Source organism: Equus przewalskii, chromosome 20 (genome assembly GCF_037783145.1).
Source record: "Equus przewalskii isolate Varuska chromosome 20, EquPr2, whole genome shotgun sequence".
NCBI lineage: Eukaryota > Metazoa > Chordata > Mammalia > Perissodactyla > Equidae > Equus > Equus przewalskii.
The window spans coordinates 16,389,614-16,409,373 of NC_091850.1; the positions used below are offsets into that span (position 1 = coordinate 16,389,614).

Here is a 19,760-nt window from a genome sequence, read left to right on the forward strand (position 1 = left end):
ATCTCAGTCTATGCCTTCTCTTGAGAGCTAGGTCTTGATGAAAAGAGAGACGAAAGGGCTAGACTCTGAAAGGTACAAAAATGGGATAGACTGCTGAACTTGACTAAAGCTAGAATTCAATATACACACAACTTATAAACTGATAAAAGCTTAAGATTTCTGATGCCAAGCAGCAGAAAAACAAATGTTTAGTGTAAAAAACAAAAAAGATTTCTTGGGTTAAATTCCAGGGATTAAAAAAGTTTCAGTGAAGCAGAAAACTATTAAGCAACATTTGGAAAAAACGAAAATTAGATAGCTCTTGGGAATAAAACATAACTGCTAAAAAAAAAATAATAAAAGGGTTGAAAGACAGTAAATATTCTACCAGAACATAACAAGCAAAAAGATGAAAAAACATGAAAGAGATAATAAATTACTTCTGCAGTTCTAGCATCTGACTAATAGAAGTTCCATAAAGAGAAAACTTAGAAAAAATTGTCAAAAAAGTAATACAAAACAATCCCAGGGCCAGAAAAGGATGATTTGCAAAGTGCATCACATCAAGTACTATCAAAAATTCACAGGCCTACTCATTACAAAATGTAAGAACACCAATATCTTTTGGGAGCAAGCTTCCAGAAAACACTAACTTTGGAACCTAGAACAGTAATAATATAATGAAAAAGCCATGTCTTTTCTCCCAGCAAGAAAAAAGGACGATCAAACTGCAGAGTAAACAAATTGCTCAAAAATAGTCCAAATTTAAAGCAAAGTGGTACATGGAATGGTTTTGATCAATTTTCATCTGACCCTGGCATTTATAATAATAATTCTCTCCGGAAATACAGCGGTCATAAAACTGGAAAAATAGTAAAGAAAAGGTAGTAAGACTGTGTTAATTGGCTCATTCAGAGAACAGTACCTATAAAATGTAAACCCTGCCTATTGATTTCCAATTTTAGAATCAATCTGCAGAAATAACAAGGGAGACTTGATGGTTATAGAATAGAACGCAAATATTAACTTTGGAAATGTAAATATACAGTTTACAGATGGTACAATGTAAAAACAGAAATAGAGGGAAGGAAAAAGGTGCATTTATCATCATCTCACAAGGTTCTTCTTGTTCCTGTAGTTCTTCTAACTATATTAGTTACCAATTTTTTTCCTTTTTTCACTTTCTCTTTTTATTGTGTCTATATGAGATGATGGATACTAACTAAACTTACTGTGGTAATTATTTCACAATATATGTAAGTCAAACCATTATGCTGTACACCTTAAACTTATGCAGTGATGTATGTCAATTATATCTCAATAAAACTAGAAAAAAATAATAAAGTTACCAAGGAAGTGAGAATGAGGTGAGTTAAATCCTTCCCTGTCACACAGAAAGTCAATGGGAGTTTAAACTTGGTGAGACAAAAATAAAATATACAATGGCAACCACCAGAAATGGTTAAAGGCAGTTGTGGGAGGTAGAATAGCAATTTAGAAAGAGAAAAGCAGAATATTGCTGCTTCTTATAAACCCTTCTGATGCATTTTATTTTCTAATCATATAGATATCTGATACCTTGACATTTTTAAAGAAATCATTCAAATCTACACCCAGAAATGAAGAAAATAATTGAACACTGAGACATTTACAGTTGGTGTGTAATGATGGTAGGATCATGTATGATTTTCTTTTCCTTTTACATTTGATTCAGTAACGCTGTTATGGTAATCTGACAAATCAAGTAAATGCAAAAAAAATTTTTAAACAATCAGGCTATGACCAAGAAGCTCTTAGAGGAAATGGAAAAAAGGAAAAAAAGATAGAAATGGCCTATAAATGCCCTTTGTAAACAAAACAAACTGGAAGAGAAAATTAAGACAGACACTACAAATAACAATGTGAACACCTTCATTCATTTAGCCTTTCCCAGAAGCAAGGTTATAGAATATAAATTAAATATTTCCCATATTTTTATCAGTTGAACTTCCCTTTTTGAGTTGTCTATTCTTTGTGCATTTGTCTACTGGTATTCCTACATATCCACATATAAAGGTCTACACATTGAAATCCACTGTAGTCACAGTAATATTTTTCCTTGTCTACTGTTTATGTCATGATTTCTGTCCTTTGAGCTTAAAGTCAACTCTCATTCTCCAATTCAAAGGTTTAATATTTAACTATATTTTTTGTAGTTTTAATTTTTTAGAACTCACATAGAAGTGATTTTGAATATGGCATGGAGTAGGCATCTAACTAGTTATCCTAACAATATCTGTTGAATACTCCTCTTTTCATATGTGATGCCTCATTTATTAACCAAATTCCTATAACAAGATACATGTCAGGGTCATGTTGCTTTGGATTTATGTTTTTTTTTTGCTGAGGAAGATGAGCCCTAAGCTAACGTCTACTGTCAATCTTCCTCTTTTTTTTGCTTGAGGAAGATTAGCCCTGAACTAACATCTACACCAGGCTTCCCCCACTTTATATGTGGGTTGCTGCCACAGCATGGCTGAGGAGTGGTATAGGTTCACACCCAGAATCTGAACCTGTGAACCCAGGCCACCGAAGTAAAATGTGCCAAACTTAATGACTATGCCACAGGGCCGGCCCCTGGATTTTTTTTTAAGTGAACAATAATATACACTCAAAACTGATCATTTTTGTCTTCCTAATATTACACCTCACTTGTCTTAATGTCTTAATCTTTTAGTTCATTCATTTAATGATTAAGAACTTCTTACATTCTAGACATAGTAAGTTTAAGATATATAATAGTAAATGAAAAAGACAGGGTTCTTTCCCTCATTAATCTTAAAACATCAAAAAATTAACTATGGCAAGAGTCAACAGCATTGTTTTATGTTGATATAGTTTGAGTTCAAAGAATGATTTTCCTTATTACATCTGTGTAGTAATGTATATTATACTTATTTAATTTATGTAAGACTTTTTGTTCACTTCATTGGTTTCATAACACTCAAAATTTCAAAATATAGGAGTTGAGAACTACGATACATAAACAAAGAAAAATTAAAAGCGCTGTTGGAAAACTTAGGGGGAAAAGTGTTTCATCCTTTATTTTCAAGGAAAGTCTGTATATTATAAAAACAAATATTTGTTATGACATTGAGTACAGAACTCACATTGCAAACATTTAACCATTTTCATTATGTATCTGATGATCTAAAATCAGAATCACCTTGAAAGGCTTATGTCTTCCACTGTTTGCTTCGTGAGAATCATGTTATCACATTTCAGTGACACTACTGTTTTAAAGACTCCTTTTATGTAAAAATGAGACCCAATAATTTTTAACCAAAAGTGTATTATATATCCTACTGCCTGTTATAGGATCAATAAAGACTATACTAAGACATAGCATTTAGACATGAAAAATGTCTAAATCCCTGAAGAATACGCTAGAAATAAGCAAGACATTTACAATGCTTTAATCTTTCCAGTTAACACTATTTGTATCAGTAACTGCAACGTTGTAACTTTTAGCATTTCACATAACTAGTCAGTAAGGACTTTTTTTTAAGGGTGGGAGTAAGAACAGAATGACCGAAGATACCAGAGTGTCAGGTTTCACACTTCTGTTAAAAACTCAAAAATCAAAACTATTTTCTTCTCTGCATCAAAACTGTACCACAAACTTGAAGGTTGTTTTAGCTTTAATCCCATGACTCATCATCTACTGGATTGGGAGCTTGTGAAGAAGAAAACCCTGCTGCATTCAAAGTGCTCTTGCCCTGGTAATTCTTCAAAAAAAAAAAAAAAAAGAGAAAGAAACAGTTAATTTTATGACAGCTTTAAAGTTACATTGCCCAGACTGAGAGCAGGGATTCAAGCTTTCTACCATGTCCTCCCCAAATCTATGAAGAACTATTCTTACTAAATCCAATCCATTGGAAAAAAGGCCCATAGCAATCTGGGAAGTCTACATTGAATAAAATATTTCAAGAAAAAAACTTTAAGCCAATGGTTTTGGAAAGCAGAAAAAGCTTTCAATGAATAAACATAAATATTTAATGATTAGTAGGCTCACTGTTTCTGTATAAAGGCAGTGTTGCCCATAAAGTGACACATGCAACTCATATCTCTTGTATTTTATCTTACTGAATAATGTGGTCAGAATTCCAAAAATCAAGAATTCCTACAGAGAGTTCAGAAGATCCCAAATTGGAATTTAAATGCCAACACATTTGGAAAAGGAGGATGTTGGAGCATAAATCTCAAATTTGTCAACTTTAAGACCAAAACTATACATGTACATAAAATTTGAGAAATATTAAAGATATTGTAGGTATGAAAACAATGATTTAGATAAATTATCGAATGTTATATAGTTAATTCACAACATTAAGCACAACATTTATAAGAGTAACTAGAAGCCAACTGAATTTTTCCCCTCAACTAACCTTTCTAGTATCAACTGATGCAAACACACTTCCTCTTGTACTACCACTGAAGCCAGGAACATATGTACTAAAGGCAATTTCTTCCAACCATGCAGGAACATCCTGTTGAGCCTTTAAAAAAAAATAATAACTTCATATACAACACTCATAAATAAAGTCTCAAAGATTGGAACAGTCTACCTTTCCTGAATATACTATCTATAAAATGTCTATTTTCAATGATAAGGTAAGAACACTACCCACTCAGTTTTAAAACTTGACAACTTACATCCGACAGTACTTTCACTAGAGGCTGTGCTAAATGGCTATCTGATTCAGGATCAAAAAAGGAAACAGCTCTGCCAGTATTTCCACAACGACCAGTACGCCCAATTCGATGAACATATTCATCAATGGCAGAAGGAAGATCAAAATTGATAACATGTTGAACATTTTCAATATCTAGCCCTCTGGCAGCTACTGATGTAGCAACAAGAACTGGGCATTTTCCACAGCGAAAATCTCCAAGAGCTTGCTCTCTCTCTCTCTGCTCCCGATCACTTGAAAGAAAAGAAAGCATGTATAAGGACAGCTTAAGAAAATTATTATAGAGAACCATTACAGTCCAACATATAAATTTCTTTTTAAAAACAGTAAAAACAGCAGCATTTAACATTAATGTCTACTTACATACTAGGTATTATACTAATTCCTTTCAAGCCATAATTTTACTTAATTCTCACAATAATACTTTGAGGTTAGAACAATGATCCCCAATTGCAGATAAGGTAATAGCTAACATGTAGAGCCAAAATACAAACTCAAGAATGACAAATATCCAATCACACTTATTAATAATCTCTATTAATCTCTTTCTAGTCTTGACAAATATATACAACTGTTTGATTAGAATGCTTTCTCAAAATATACAGATTTTTTAAAAGTATAATCTCAGAATTCTACATATTCATTGATTAATATTTTAGATCCACTAGTAAAGTGCCAATAAAGTTCTGTTAATATGACATTTTTAAGTACTCCAATTAAAAAAATGGCAGGCATCAGAAAGATTAGATTCAGCAGATGAAACACTTAGATCCAAAGACTAAAGAGCCTTAAGTGAGATAGATCTCTTGAGAATTTACCACTCCTCATGATGAGGAGTCTAAGACAGACCTTTAAGTTGTCCATCCCCACCACCCAGTTCTTATAAACACTTAAAATGAAGATGAAGAATAACAGTTTAGATCTTGAGAATGATGAATCCTAATCTCAGAATTTTATATTAGTTATATATACTAATGTTTCTTAACACATGACAAATAGAAGTCACCTCCCTACTAAGAAATCACATTAATCTACTCACCCATGAATACTTGTTGTTGATATTTTTTCTTGACAAAGAAAAGTGGCAATAAAATCTGCTTTCTTCTTAGTTTCAACAAAGACCATAGTTCTTTCATCACCTACAAGACAATGAAACAATGATTAACATTCAAACTACAAGATTAGGAAAAGGAAAAAAGGGCAGGGTGAGTAGGAAATTGCCTCATCCACTACTGTATTCCCAGCACCCAGACCCAGGTCTGGTAGGGAATAGGAAAAGAAATATTTCCTAAATAGATGAATGTCAAAGATAAAGAGACAAGGACAGTTTTCCTACTTTAGGGACTAAAACAATTAGCTTGCCCTTTGCCCTCCCAGACCAACACCAGAAAGTAGAGCCTTAGGGAAAGATAAATTATATCTATCTGCCAATTCTTAGTGATTTCAAATTTGTCTCAGGCCCTTCATTTCCCTCTATATAAATAAATACCTTTGCTTTTTATCTCCCAAGATAATCCTTCATTCTGCCTTGACTGCCCAAGGTATTTATAATAACAGCACCCAAACCAGAGCTGACAAACTCTACAATATTCCAGGTGCCAACTTTATCTCTTAATTCAAATCCTTTAATCCCCAAAGTATCTGACACATACAGAAAATTAAATAACATTATTTCAAGGTCTTAACACATTAAAGAATATCTGTTAGCTTAAAGTATTTAACTAGTAGAAATTCAAGCATAAGCCAGAGATTTTTCCACACAAGGAATTTTCCTATACTATGTTAGACAGGAAAGATTCTAATTTATAGCCTTAATGGAAGGAAGAATGCACTATTGTTCATAATTCCTTTCCCCCATCTCTCTATCAGCTGGCTTCATTTATTCAACAAATATTTAGTGCCTAGTAGATGCCAGTAACTACTCTAGGTGTTGGAAATACAGCAATAAAACAAAGGCCCTGTTCTCATTGTTGGGAGGCAAACAGTAAACAAATATTATATAATAAGTCCTAAAAAGGAAAAACTCAGCAGGATAAACAGTCCCAAGAAGGTTACTTTAAATGTACCCTCTCCAATTAGATGACATCTCAGTAGAGACATGAATAAAATAAGATAGTGAATTATTCAGCTATCTGGGGAAAGAGCATTACCAGGCAGAGGGAAGAACAAATATAAAGGTTCTGAAGCATGGGTGTTCTTGATGTGCTCAAAAAAAACAGAAGAGAGTCCCCCATGAGCCTCTACATTCTGGGCAGAGAGAACAGCAAGTGCAAGTGTCCACGTGCTCTAGAATATTAAAGAGTACAATGAAGAGGACAAAACTTGGAAAACTGAATTTTATTTGCACTGATTTATAACATGTGAGTTTTAATGGAAACTATGAAATGTGTTAAAATTTTACAAAATTCACTTTGGACAGAACTACTTCTTGATTTACTGTTTAATGCCTTTACTTATAATAGTAAAGGTTATTCTTTCTCTTCCTTGTAATGAGTCTATCTAGTAGAGATTCTGTGGACATTATTACGTCTTTGATTATTTAAAGAAGGAAAAAACCCAAAAGCCAAAGATCTTTATTCTTTACAATCACATTACCTTCTACACTGATTTTTAAATATTTTATTGTCACTTCAATTAAATTGGTAACCAAGTATTGTTTCTCAGACACCAATGGTCCTACATTTATCAAATACTCAACTCTTCGTTTTTGCCTTTTTAAGATCAGACCATAAATTTAGAAAAAGAAATCCACCTAACCTACCTTTGAGATTTTCCAGAGAACCCCAGGAAAAGTAAAAAGGGTTGTTATAAAATAAAAGAGAGGCTAAAAATAACTAGGCTTGTTTGATGTGTTACTATTTTTAAGAGTTGCATGGCAAGAGTTGTCCAATCATAGGAGACACAAAGCTTGCCCCACGTTAAAATGCATAGGTAAAATCTTGTTAATACATTTCAAAAATGTATCATTTGTGGAAAGTCCCTGGAGATGTGTAAATTCTTTTGCTGTTCATAATAGGTTTTTACCTTCAGGAGAAACACCAACCAAAACTTAAGAAATCTTAACTCTATAGAGTTTTTCTATATTTTCAGAGGCCTGAAGGTACACTGCCTGATACAGAAGTATAGTGTTGCCAATCATAATTTCACTTATTATTTAAAATATTTGGCTACAACCTTACTTCTCTCTTAACTTGAATCTAGCATCTTCGAGGCCAGTGGTTCTCAACTAGGATGTACATCAGACTTACAGCATTTTGTAAAATACAGATGACTAGATCCTATTCTACACTTACTGAATCTATTTACTTGATATTTTTGGTATGAAAAATTGTATCTACACATTTTCATACACAGGATATTCACATCAAGTAACATTCACATACTTCTTTGAAAATAGGCTTAATCATCATCATGAGAGAAATTTTGTCTATAATTTTTGTATGTGGGTTGCCACCACAGCATGGATGCCACTGAGTTGCTATCGGTCCATGGCTGAGAACTGAACCCAGGCTGCCAAAGCAGAGCATGCCAAACGTAACCACTAGGGTATGGGGCTGGCTCCATCTATAATTTCTTTGGAATGGTTTTATTACCTTTATTTTACATGCCACAGAAACAAGCAAATTTCCTTGTTACTAGCATTATTATGATGATCCCACATCAGATCTTCCATATTTAACAATTATCAGTAATAAATTAACCACAATCATTAAGTCTCTGACAGCTACACACAGTTGTTTTCTTTCAATGCTTGCCCAAAGGCTGTGCTATAAGCTACAGAAGGATAAACTCCTTCTGGATGGATATTCCACACAAAGTAAAAAAGAAAAAAAAATAGCAATAAGAGAGCAATGACCTGTAAACTTTCACAAGAAATTTAACAGTTCAAATAATACAGAAGTATACCAATAGTGCTCATACACTGATCTGAAAGGTTTCTCAAAGGCAAACTAGTACTTTTGAGAAACTGCCTTCATTAGGATTATTCTCAAAATAAACTCTATTCCACAAATTCATATATAAAAAATCTTAAGGTGTTTAGAATAGAAATGTGCTCTAATTTGAGCAAAACCATATATTGCTTCTCTCTTCTGCATCTGAAGCTTCAATTAATATGCGCAAGTTACTTGACCTCTCTGTGGTTTCAGTGTCCTCATTCTTAAAATGGGGATAACAAAACCTGACTCAGAAAGTTGTTCTGAAAATTAAATGAGCTAACACATGTAAGACAATCAGAACAGTATGTGGCTCATAACAGTTATTATTTTTATTTTACATGCTATAGTACATGTTATGAAACATATGATGAAGCAAACCAATAACATTTCTCAAACTCAAGATGAGTATTTGGTTTTAAAACTTTTTTTTAATAAAACTCAGTAGAAAACTGAAGACTAAGAGCCTTTAAAAAGCGTTTTCTAAATCAACTTCCTTTCCTTTTTTTTTGCACTTGGAAATTAGATGGTTTCTTGTCTTCTCATTCCCCTATCCCAACACTGACATTCAAACTGAAACAGAATTGGTAAAATGGAGGACAGGGGGAATGGACCATATGTAAGTACACTTAGCCTATGAGATAACTAAAAGATATTAAAATGGTCATATTAGAAATTTTTATTTCCAGGCAAAAACTAAGGCTATTTCAATCACACAAAGAAATATGACTTTCTATAAAAATTGTTTTGGGAGGGGTGAGGGAGAGATTCCTCACTAGTATTGTGAAGGACGAGAACTAGATTTTTAAAGTCCCTTCCCTCTCTAAAATTCTTTCAATCTATAAATAAGGGAAGTCTTAGGAAGCAAACACTGGGAAGTATAAATATAAGAGAACTCACTTTTGGTGGAATAAATAGAGCTTGATGTCAAGATATATTACATTTTTATTTTCTAAAACAGAAAAATATATATTCCTGCTGAATAGCTTTCAGTCAAACATTATTAAACCAAGTCTCAAATCCTTCCTATTTTTAACATTTATGGAGGAGAAAGGACTATAATGCTATATAATTTACACAGAAAATTGAATCATAAAACCATTTTTAAAAAGAAGTTTAGAGAAAGGAAATAAAAACTTACTAAAACTCATGCCAAACAATTCTTAGAGTAATTTTTTTAACTAGTCATTTTTTAAAAGTCAAAATTATGATAAAAAAAGAATTAAATTAATGTAAGATACCTATGTTTCGTAGAATTTCGACAAGTTTTTCTCTTTTTGAGTACTGGCCAACTTGGAGAATGGTCTGCTGAACATCTCTACATGCTCCACCCACTTGTCCAACAGCAACAAACAAGTATTTCGACTTTAAAAACTCCCCAGCCAACCTTGAAAAACAAAAGATTATTCCTTAACTTATCCTCTTCCATTAATAAATATTCACTGAATTCCTACAAGTGTTACTTCAATATTAATTAGACAGATTATAACAGCTGTAATAAGGTGAATACTTATATCATCCAAGTACTATTTTCAAAGATCAGTAAAAAAAATGTTAAGATTTTGCAAAATACAAAACAACTGCTAGTGAAAAAGTGTGTGTCAAATTATGGATACAGTAATTTCAAGTGTATGCGCTGACCATGCAAAACTATATAAGATGTGTATATAATAATAATAAACAAGTATGCTAAACTAAGTATCAGACTACAATAAGCAGCAATTTTTATTAAAAATTGAAATGCAAGCCTATGCCAAAAATTCTCTTTTTCACTCACTGCTTTTATATATGTTATTGCTAGGAGTTGTTTTCTAAAAATATTACTTGTTAAATTACTATACTTCAAATGAACGTTTATAAGCAGTGCTTTTCACGTCATGACACACAAAGAGAATGATGATATTTGTAAAGCACAATTTGGCAAAAAAAATGAGACACAAGGTGAAGGGTCTAGGGGGTAGGCCACACAAGGCTGCATATGCTCACCCCAAAAGTGGAGGGCATCAGCATCTCGACACACACACAACTCACTGACACACACAACTCACTGACAGCATACAATTAAGAAGCCCCGCTTCAGATCACCCAGAAACACGGGGGAGGGGAGAAGGGGAATTGCCATTGAGAGAGCTAGTTTTCTGGGATAAAAAGGGAGGTCCAAATCTATCTTCAGTCCTCCTCGCTCCTATGTAGGAGCCTCTTATTTTCTAGCTGCCTTCTAGAATATCACGAAAATAGTTCAAACTCAGCATATCCAGAATCTTAATAAATCACTGATTCTTCTTTCCCTTCACCTGCTCTCTTACCATAAAAGAAAAATAAAAGCTTCTTTTTGATATACCTCCTTCTAGAGTCAACAACCCTCTCATCCAGGCACAAACATTGAAATTATCTGCAGTTCTATATTGTCCATCATCCTTTTCATTCACTAAAACATACAAGAAGTGCCTTGTGTCAGGCATACATGGTACAAGGTACTGGGAGTACAAAGATGAATATGATGGTCTCTGCCTCTGAAGTGCTCACATCTAGTAGGATAAACGTAGTTATATAAAAAGTAATTACTATAATTTAAAAATATTTAATTATATTTTAATATTTACTTATTTTAATTATATATTAAATATTTTAATATCTTATGCTTTAATAATCTAGTTTTAGAATAGTTAACATCTACTGAACATTTACTATATTCCAAGAATGCAAAGTGTTTTAAATAGTTTCTTTCATGAGATACATTGACAAGAAATGGATAAAATGATGTCTATTTGGAAAAGCCTTCAAGTTTGAAGATTGATCTAAGAAAGCAGCAGGGAAGAATGTGGAACAGTGATGACTGGGTAATGGGCTTCTACACTGAAGGAAAGAAGAGACAAGAATAATGAGGAAGGACAGAATTTGGCTTGCTCACCCAACAGGAAGAGTCTTAACAGACGACAGACTATGCCATGTGTAAAAGAATTTGAAAGTTGGTTAGTTTGTGGAGATGGGAAGACATGGGAGGGTTTATTTTGAATAAATATCCATAAGGATCAGACTTTATTTTGGAATCATTACACACCCAAAAGGGAGACTAGAGCCAGGGAGACAGGTTAGAAAGCTACTGCCAAGGAGCAGAGGGAAACCCAAAAGGACTCAAATTAAGATGGGAAATAGAGAAGAAACTAACATATTTGAAATATTTTAGAGATAACTGCTATGCTGAATATTTTTAAAGGGTAGAAAGTTAAAGGAGCATGAGGGAGGAATCAACATGATTCAGAGGATTTTGGCTTAGAAAGACCATGATGCCAATACGGAAAATTAGAAAGGAGAGAGCTGAAGAACAGGTTCAATTTTGGATGTGATGAACGTGAGTTACTGGTAATCAATCTAAAAGGAAAAACATTCCTAAAGAGTTAAATCTGAAAGTCTGGAACTCAGGAGAGAGATCAAGGATACAAGTAATAAGTTTGGGAGAGTTACAGGTAGAAGAGCAAGCCAAGGAAATGGATGCTGCTATGGTTCAGCAACAGGCAGAATGAGAAAAGCAGACTTTAGGGGCCGGCCTGGTGGCACAGCAGTAAAGTTCGCATGTTCCGCTTCAGCGGCCCAGGGTTCACCAGTTTGGATCCCGGGTATGGACATGGCACCGCTTGGCAAGCCATGCTGTGGCAGGCGTCCCACATATAAAGTGGAGGAAGATGGGCAGAGATGTTAGCTCAGGGCCGGTCTTCCTCAGCAAAAAGAGGAGGATTGGCAGCAGATGTTAGCTCAGGGCTAATCTTCCTCACAAAAAAAAAAGAAAGAAAGAAAAGAAAACTGGACTTTAGACAGAATAAAAAGCAAACACTGGAGGAATTAACAAGTCATGAGGAATTCAAGAACATAAAACAGCTCAAGGTCAGGGACTCTTATCTTGTTTACCATATATCCCCCCAAGGCATTTAATCAAATATGACTCATAAAAAGTCCTCAACAAATATTACTGACTGATGATAGTACACATTTAGTCATTTTGGCTGGTCAATATCCAAATACTTTTCTATTTCAGGGTAAATCAAAAAGTAGAGATAGGCAGCAGGAAAATTACCTGCTAATTAGGTAGGTAATTCCCTACCTAATATAAATTACCAAACATGATGATGGGAATGTAGATACACCATTGCAAATATAAGACATCTTTTAAATATAAAAAACTTATTTTATGTACCACTAACAAAGAAAAAGATCTTGCCAAGTGGCCAAATGCCTTCTTAAGATTTAGACTTTTTCCTCCATAAAGAGCTCTTTATTTTTTTTTCTAATGTGGTTTCTTCCTTAATTGAGTTTATAATAGTTTACATCATTGTGAAATTTCAGTTGTACATTATTTCTTTTCCAACACCATGTAAGTGCTCCCCTTCACTCTCTGTGCCCACACCCCACTCCCCTTCCCCTGGTAACCACTGAACTGTTTACTTTGTCCATGTATTTGTTTGTATTCCACATGTGAGTGAAATCATATGGTGTCTGTCTTTCCCAGTCTGCCTTATTTCACTTAGCCTAATACCGTCCAGCTCCATCCATGTCACTGCAAATGGGATGATTTCGTCTCTTCTAATGGCTGAGTAGCATTCCATTGAATATATATACCATATCTTCTTTATCCAATCATCAGTCAATGGGCACTTGGATTGTTTCCATGTCCTAGCTATTGTGAACAGTGCTGCAGTGAACATAGGGGTACATATGTTACTTTGGTTTGTTGATTTCAAATTGTTTGGGTAGATACCCAGCAGTGGGATAGCTGGGTCATACGGTATTTCTATTTTTAGTTTTTTGAGGAATCTCCATACTGTTTTCCATAGTGGCTGCCCCAGTTTGCATTCCCACCACAATGTATGAGAGTTCCCTTTTCTCCACACCCTCTCCAACATTCGTTATTTTTTGTCTTAGTGATTATAGCCATTTTAACAGGTGTTAGGTGGTATCTTAGCTTAGTTTTGATTTACATTTCCCTGATGATTAGTGATGTTGAACATCTTTTTATGTTTTTAGTGGCCATCTGTATATCTTCTTTGGAGAAATGTCTGTTCATATCCTCTGCCCATTTTCTGATCGAGCTGTTTGCTTTTTTGTTGTTGAGTTGTGTGAGTTCCTTACATATTACGGAGATTAATCCCTTGTCAGATATGTGATTTGCAAATATCTTCTCCCAAATTGTGGGTTGTCTCTTTGTTTTGATCCTAGTTTCTTTTGCCTTGCAGAAGCTCTTTAGTCTGATCAAGTCCTACTTGTTTTTCCTTTGTTTCCCTTGTCTGAGAAGACATGGTATTCGAAAAGATCCTTTTAAGTTTGATGTCAAAGCATGTACTACCTATATTATCTGCCAGGAGTTTTACGGTTTCAGGACTTCAAGTCTTTGATCCATTTTGAGCTTATTTTTGTGGATGGTGTGAGATAATGGTCTATTTTCATTCTTTTGCAAGTGGTTGCCCAGATTTCCCAACACCATTTACTGAAGAGACTATCTTTTCTCCATTGTTCTTGGCACCTTTGTCAAAGATCAGCTGTCTGTAGATATATGGTTTTATTTCTGGGCTTTCAGTTTTGTTCCATGGATCTGTGTGCCTATTTTTGTACCAGTACCATGCTGTTTTGATTACTATGCCTTTGTAGTACATTTTGAAGTCAGGGATTGTGATGGCTCTAGCTTTGTTCTTACTTCTCAGCATTGCTTTAGCAATTTAGGGTCTTTTGTTGCCCCAAGTGAATTTTAGGATTCTTTGTTCTATTTCCATGAAGAATGTCATTGGGATTCTGATAGGAATTGCATTGAATCTGTAGATTGCTTTGGGTAGTATGGACACTTTAACTACGTTTATTCTTCCAATCCATGTACATGGAATCTTTTTCCATCTCTTTATATCACCATCTATTTCTTTCAATAATGTGTTGTAGTTTTCACTGTATAATTCCTTCACCTCCTTGGTTAAATTTATTCCTAAATATTTTATTCTTTTTATTATGACTATAAAGGGAATTGCATTCTCGAGTTCTCTTTCTGTAAGTCTGTTATTAGAGTATAGAAATGCAACTGATTTTTGTAAGCTGATTCTGTACCCTGCAACTTTACTGTAGCTGCTAATTATTTCTAAGTTTTCCAATGGATTCCAACGGATCATGCCATCTGCAAACAGCACGAGTTTCACTTCTGCACTCCCTGTTTGGACCTCTTTTATTTCTTTCTCTTGCCCAATTGCTCTGGCCAAAACCTCCAGTACAATGTCAAATAAGAGTGGTGAGAGTGGGCACCCTTGTCTTGTTCCTGTTCTCAAAGGGATGGCGTTCAGTTTTTCCCCATTGAGCATGATGTTCGCTGAGGGTTTGTGATACACGGCCTTTATTATGTTAAGGTAATTTCCTTCTACCCCCATTTTGTTAAAAGTTTTTATCATAAATGGCTGTTGGATCTTGTCAAATGCTTTCTCTGTGTCTACTGAGATGATCACATGGTTTTTATTCCTCATTTTGTTAATGTGGTGTATCACACTGATTGATTTGTGGACGTTTAACCATCCCTGTGTCCCTGCTATAGATCCAACCTGATCATGATGTATGATCTTTGTGACGTACTGCTGTATTCCGGTTGCCAATATTTTGTTGAGGATTTCTGCATCTATGTTCATCAGTATTACTGGCCTGCAGTTTTCCTTTTTTGTGTTGTCCTTGTCAGTCTTTGGGATCAGAGTGATGTTGGCCTCACAGAATGTGTTAGGAAGTGTTCCATCTTCCCTAATTTTTTGGAATAGCTTGAGAAGGACACTTATTAAATCCTCTCTGAAAGTTTGATAGAATTCTCCAGGGAACCCATCTGGTCCTGGGCTTTTATTTATTGGGATGCTTTTGATTACTGTTTCAATCTCTTTACTTATGACTGGTCTATTCAAATTACCTATTTCTTCTTGATTCAGCTTTGGGAGATTGTAAGAGTCTAAGAATTTATCCATTTCCTCTAGATTGCTCATTTTGTTGGCATGTAGTTTTTCATAGTATTGTCTTATAATGCTTTGTGTTTCTGTGGTATCTGTTGTTATTTCTTCTCTTTCACTTCTAATTTTATTTATCTGAGCTTTCCCTCTTTTTTTCTTTGTTAAGTCCGGCAAGGGGTTTTTCTGTTTTGTTCACCTTATCAAAGAACCAGCTCCTTGTTTCATTGATCCTTTCTACTGCCTTTTTTGTTTCAACTGTATTTATTTCTGCTCTGATTTTTTACTTCTCTCCTTCTGCTGACTTTGGGCTTTGTTCTTTTTAATTCAGTTAGGTGTAGTTTGAGACTGCTTATTTGGGATTTTTCCTGTTTGTCAAGGTGAGCCTGTATTGTGATGCATTTCCCTCTCAGTACCACTTTTGCTGCATCCCATATGAGTTGGGATGGTATGTATTCATTTTCATTTGTCTCCAGATATTTTTTTATTTCTCCTTTCATTTCTTCAATGATCCATTGGTTGTTCCACAGGATGTTGTTTAGTCTCCACATCTTTGTCCCTTTCGCAGCTTTTTTCTTGTAATTAATTTCTGGCTTCATAGTATTGTGATTGGGAAAGACGCTTGTTATTATTTCAATCTTCTTATATTGACGCTTGCCTTGTTTCCCAGCATTTGATCTATCCCTGAGAATGTTCCATGTGCACTTAAGCAGAATGTGTATTCTGCTGTTTTTGGATGGAGTGTTCTATATATGCTTATGAAGTCCAACTGGTCTAGCTTTTCGTTTAATTCCACTGTTTCCTCCTTGATTTTCTGCCTAGATGATCTATCCATTGATGTGAGTGGAGTGCTGAGGTCCCCTACTATTATTGTGCTATTATTAGTATCTCCTTTTAGGTTTGTTAATAGTTGCTTTATGTACGTTGGTGCTCCTGTGTTGGGTGCACAGTGTCATATCCTCTTGGTGGAATGTCCCTTTGATCATTACATACTGTCCCTTCTTGTCTCAATCTGTGTTATCTTGAAGTCTACTTTGTCCAATATAACTATTGCAACACCTGCTTTCTTTCGTTTGCAATTAGTTTGGAGTATTGTCTTCCATCCCTTGACTCTGAGCCTGTGTTTGTCATTGGAGCTGTGTTTCCTGGAGGCTGCATATTGTTGGGTCTTGTTCTTTAATCCATCTCACCACTCTGTGTCTTTTTATTGGAGAATTCAATCCATTTACATTTAGGGTGATTATCAATATATGAGGGCTTAATGCTGCCATATTATCACTAGTTTGCCAGTTCTCCTGCATTTCCTTTGTTTCTTGTCCTGTGTATTTTGGTCTCCTAATTGAGTTACGTAGTTTTTTATGTTGTGTTTCTTTGTTTTATCCTTCTTTATTATTCTGTTCTGCTTTTTTCTTTAGTGGTTACCATGAGGTTTGTATTCAGAGTCTCATAGATAAGATAGTCCATTTTCTGATGGCCTCTTATTTCCTTAGATTAAACCCATTCAGTCCCTTTCCTCTTCCCCTCTTATGTTGTTTTTCTCACATCTTATTCCACCTTGTGTTGTGAGGTTATGGTTAAAATGACAAGATTATCTCTGTTTTTGTTGTTTTCCTTCCCTTTATCCTTAATGCTATACTTGAGTACTTGCTAACTTGTTCTGATGTACAGCTACAATTTTCTGATTTTGTCTACCTATTTATCTCATTCTATGCTTTTTAACCCCTTTCTCCATTTTTTTTCAGGTATGAGGGCCTTCTTGATCCTTTCTTGGCGGGGGGGGGGGGGGGCTCACAGCTATGAACTCTTTTAGCTTTTATTTAAATTTTAATTAAAATTTTTAAAAATTTTTATGGGAAAATTTTTATTTCTCCAACATATCTGAAGGATATTTTCACTGGATAGAGTATCCGTGGCTGAAAGTTTGCGTCTGTCAAAGATTTGAATATGTCATTCCAGTCTCTCCCAGCCTGTAAGATTTCTGCAGAGAAATCTCCTGAAAGTCTGACCGGGGTTCCTTTGTAGGTTATTTTCTTCTGCCTTGCTGCCCTTAGTAGTTTTCCTTTGCCATTCATGTTTGCCAGTTTCACTACTATATGCCTTGCAGTAGGTCTTTTTACATTGACATATTTAGAAGATCTCAGAGCCTCTTCCACATGGATTTCTACTTCCTTCTCCAGGTTTGGGAAGTTCTCTGCTATTATTTCTTTGAATAAGCTTTCAGTTCCATTCTCTTTCTCCTCTCCTTCTGGAATATCTATAATTCTTATGTTGCATTTCCTAATTGAGTAGGCTATTTCTCGGAGACTTTCTTCATTTATTTTCAGCCTTAGGTCTCTCTCCTCCTCCATCTGGAGCATTTCAACATGTCTATCCTCAATTATGCTGATTCGCTTATCTATGATGTCCGCTAGAGCATTCAGGGAATCCATATTTTGTTTTATCTCATCCATTGTGTCTTTCATCTCCAATATTTCTAATTGATTCTTCTTTATAGTTTCAATCTCTTTTGTGAAGTAGCTCCTGAACTTGAATTGTTTCTCTTTTGACTCACTCAGTTTTTTTAATGACAGCTATTTTGAATTCTCTGTTATTTAGATTACATATTTGTGTCCTCAGGACTGATTTCTGGGTACTTGTCATTTTCCTTCTGAAGATTTAATATAATTTTTGATACTGCTAGAGGGCATGGCTCTGTTTTTGCACACTGTGATATTATTTGGTTGTAGTTACCACCTATCACCACTGGGTGGGGGTCAAGAGCCACGTACTCTGAGCCTTTTGCATTCCACCAGGATCCCAGGCACTGGAGCTGGTGCTTGGCGGGCGGGGGGAGTGGCACTTTCTTCTGTTTGCTTTCACGGGCTTACTCGCTCTGCTCTTGCTATCTGCTCTCCTGGGGCGTTGGTTTGATGAGGTCACCCCCTGCGATAACTTTCACTCTGGTAGAGGGCGTCCCTCTAGGCTGTTAGCGCCCTCGGGAATCTTTGATGTTCACGCGAATGAACATCCCCTCCTCTCTTCTTCCCTCTGAGAGGCTGCACACATTCCCAGATCACAGTCTTTTTGGGAGAGAGGGAAGTTTCCTCTTACCCCATTCCACTTCCTCCAGATAGGGTGGGGGGTCCAGCCTCTCCACCCTCTGACAGGTGGCTTCGTGGGTCTCTCAATCTTCTGCGTTGTGTGGATGTCCTCTGAATGTCTTTTTCATTGTATGGTAGAGGGGAGAGATTACCAGGAGAGCTCACTCCACCATGATGCTAATGTCACTCCAATAAAGAGCTCTTTTTAACTTTACAGCAGACTTTTTAAAGCACCTAATAAGTAAAACAAATTGCTAGCCAGCACCACTATCTGAGGGCTTGCGAAGTGTTTGACCCCACATAACATCCTATCAGATTGGGGACCCACTTTACAGCCAAGGAGGTATTGGAGTGAGCCCATAACCACAGGGTCCACAAGTCATATCATACCACAATACCCAGAAGCTGCCAGCCTGACAGAAATTCAAACCATCCACTGAAAGAATAGCTGAAGGGCCAGCTTGAAAGTATTCTTTATGAGGATGGTACATCATTCAACAAAACACAGTAACTCCTTGAATCAAAGATCTTTATATGGTGCATGGTTCTGGGAACCAAGGGATCCAAGCAACAGTGGTCCACTTACCATCACTCTCAATGACCCACATGGGAAATCTGTGATTCCCGTCCCCTCATAAGTATAAGTTCTGCAGGTCTGGAGATCTTGGTTCCCAAAGAGAGAACAGTTCCACCAGAGAAAACAAGAGTCTTACTGAATTATAAGCTAAAGCTGCCATTCTGGGCGCTTCAGGTTCCCTGTGGCCAAAGGACCAGGAGGCAGGAAGAAGAGTCATCATTCTACGAGGGATATATCACCCTAATCTCAGAATTCACCAGAAGACCTAGTATACAGTATGATACTCAAATACTTGTCAACAATGAGTATGTGAATTTTCTACCAAAGGCCCAATTCTTCCAAGCTCTATAATTTTGGTTTGAAGGGAAGGCACAATTATAAAAATAACTTCATATAGCAAGCACTTATTAAAGCCTAGCTAAGTGCTTACAGCTAAGTGCTGCTCTGTAAGACCCATACACATACACATTTTAATAAAATGCGATAGTAATGCAAAGGCAGGAATA

General features: G+C 35.6%; 1 protein-coding gene across 13 annotated transcripts in view; it reads right to left on the reverse strand.

The window, feature by feature from the left end:
• Positions 1 to 3,411: 3,411 nt before the first annotated feature.
• Positions 3,412 to 19,760, reverse strand: part of DDX4 (DEAD-box helicase 4) — a 75,490-nt gene continuing 59,141 nt past the window's right edge. For all 13 annotated transcript variants that reach the window (XM_070587568.1, XM_008534131.2, XM_008534134.2 and 10 more), the window contains 5 exons: positions 9,889 to 10,034; positions 5,752 to 5,851; positions 4,675 to 4,945; positions 4,407 to 4,517; positions 3,412 to 3,746 (listed from right to left, as the gene is read on the reverse strand). In XM_070587568.1, coding sequence (XP_070443669.1) covers positions 3,660 to 3,746; positions 4,407 to 4,517; positions 4,675 to 4,945; positions 5,752 to 5,851; positions 9,889 to 10,034 — 715 coding nt within the window. In that variant the 3' untranslated portion in view covers positions 3,412 to 3,659. The remainder of the gene's footprint in view (positions 3,747 to 4,406; positions 4,518 to 4,674; positions 4,946 to 5,751; positions 5,852 to 9,888; positions 10,035 to 19,760) is intronic.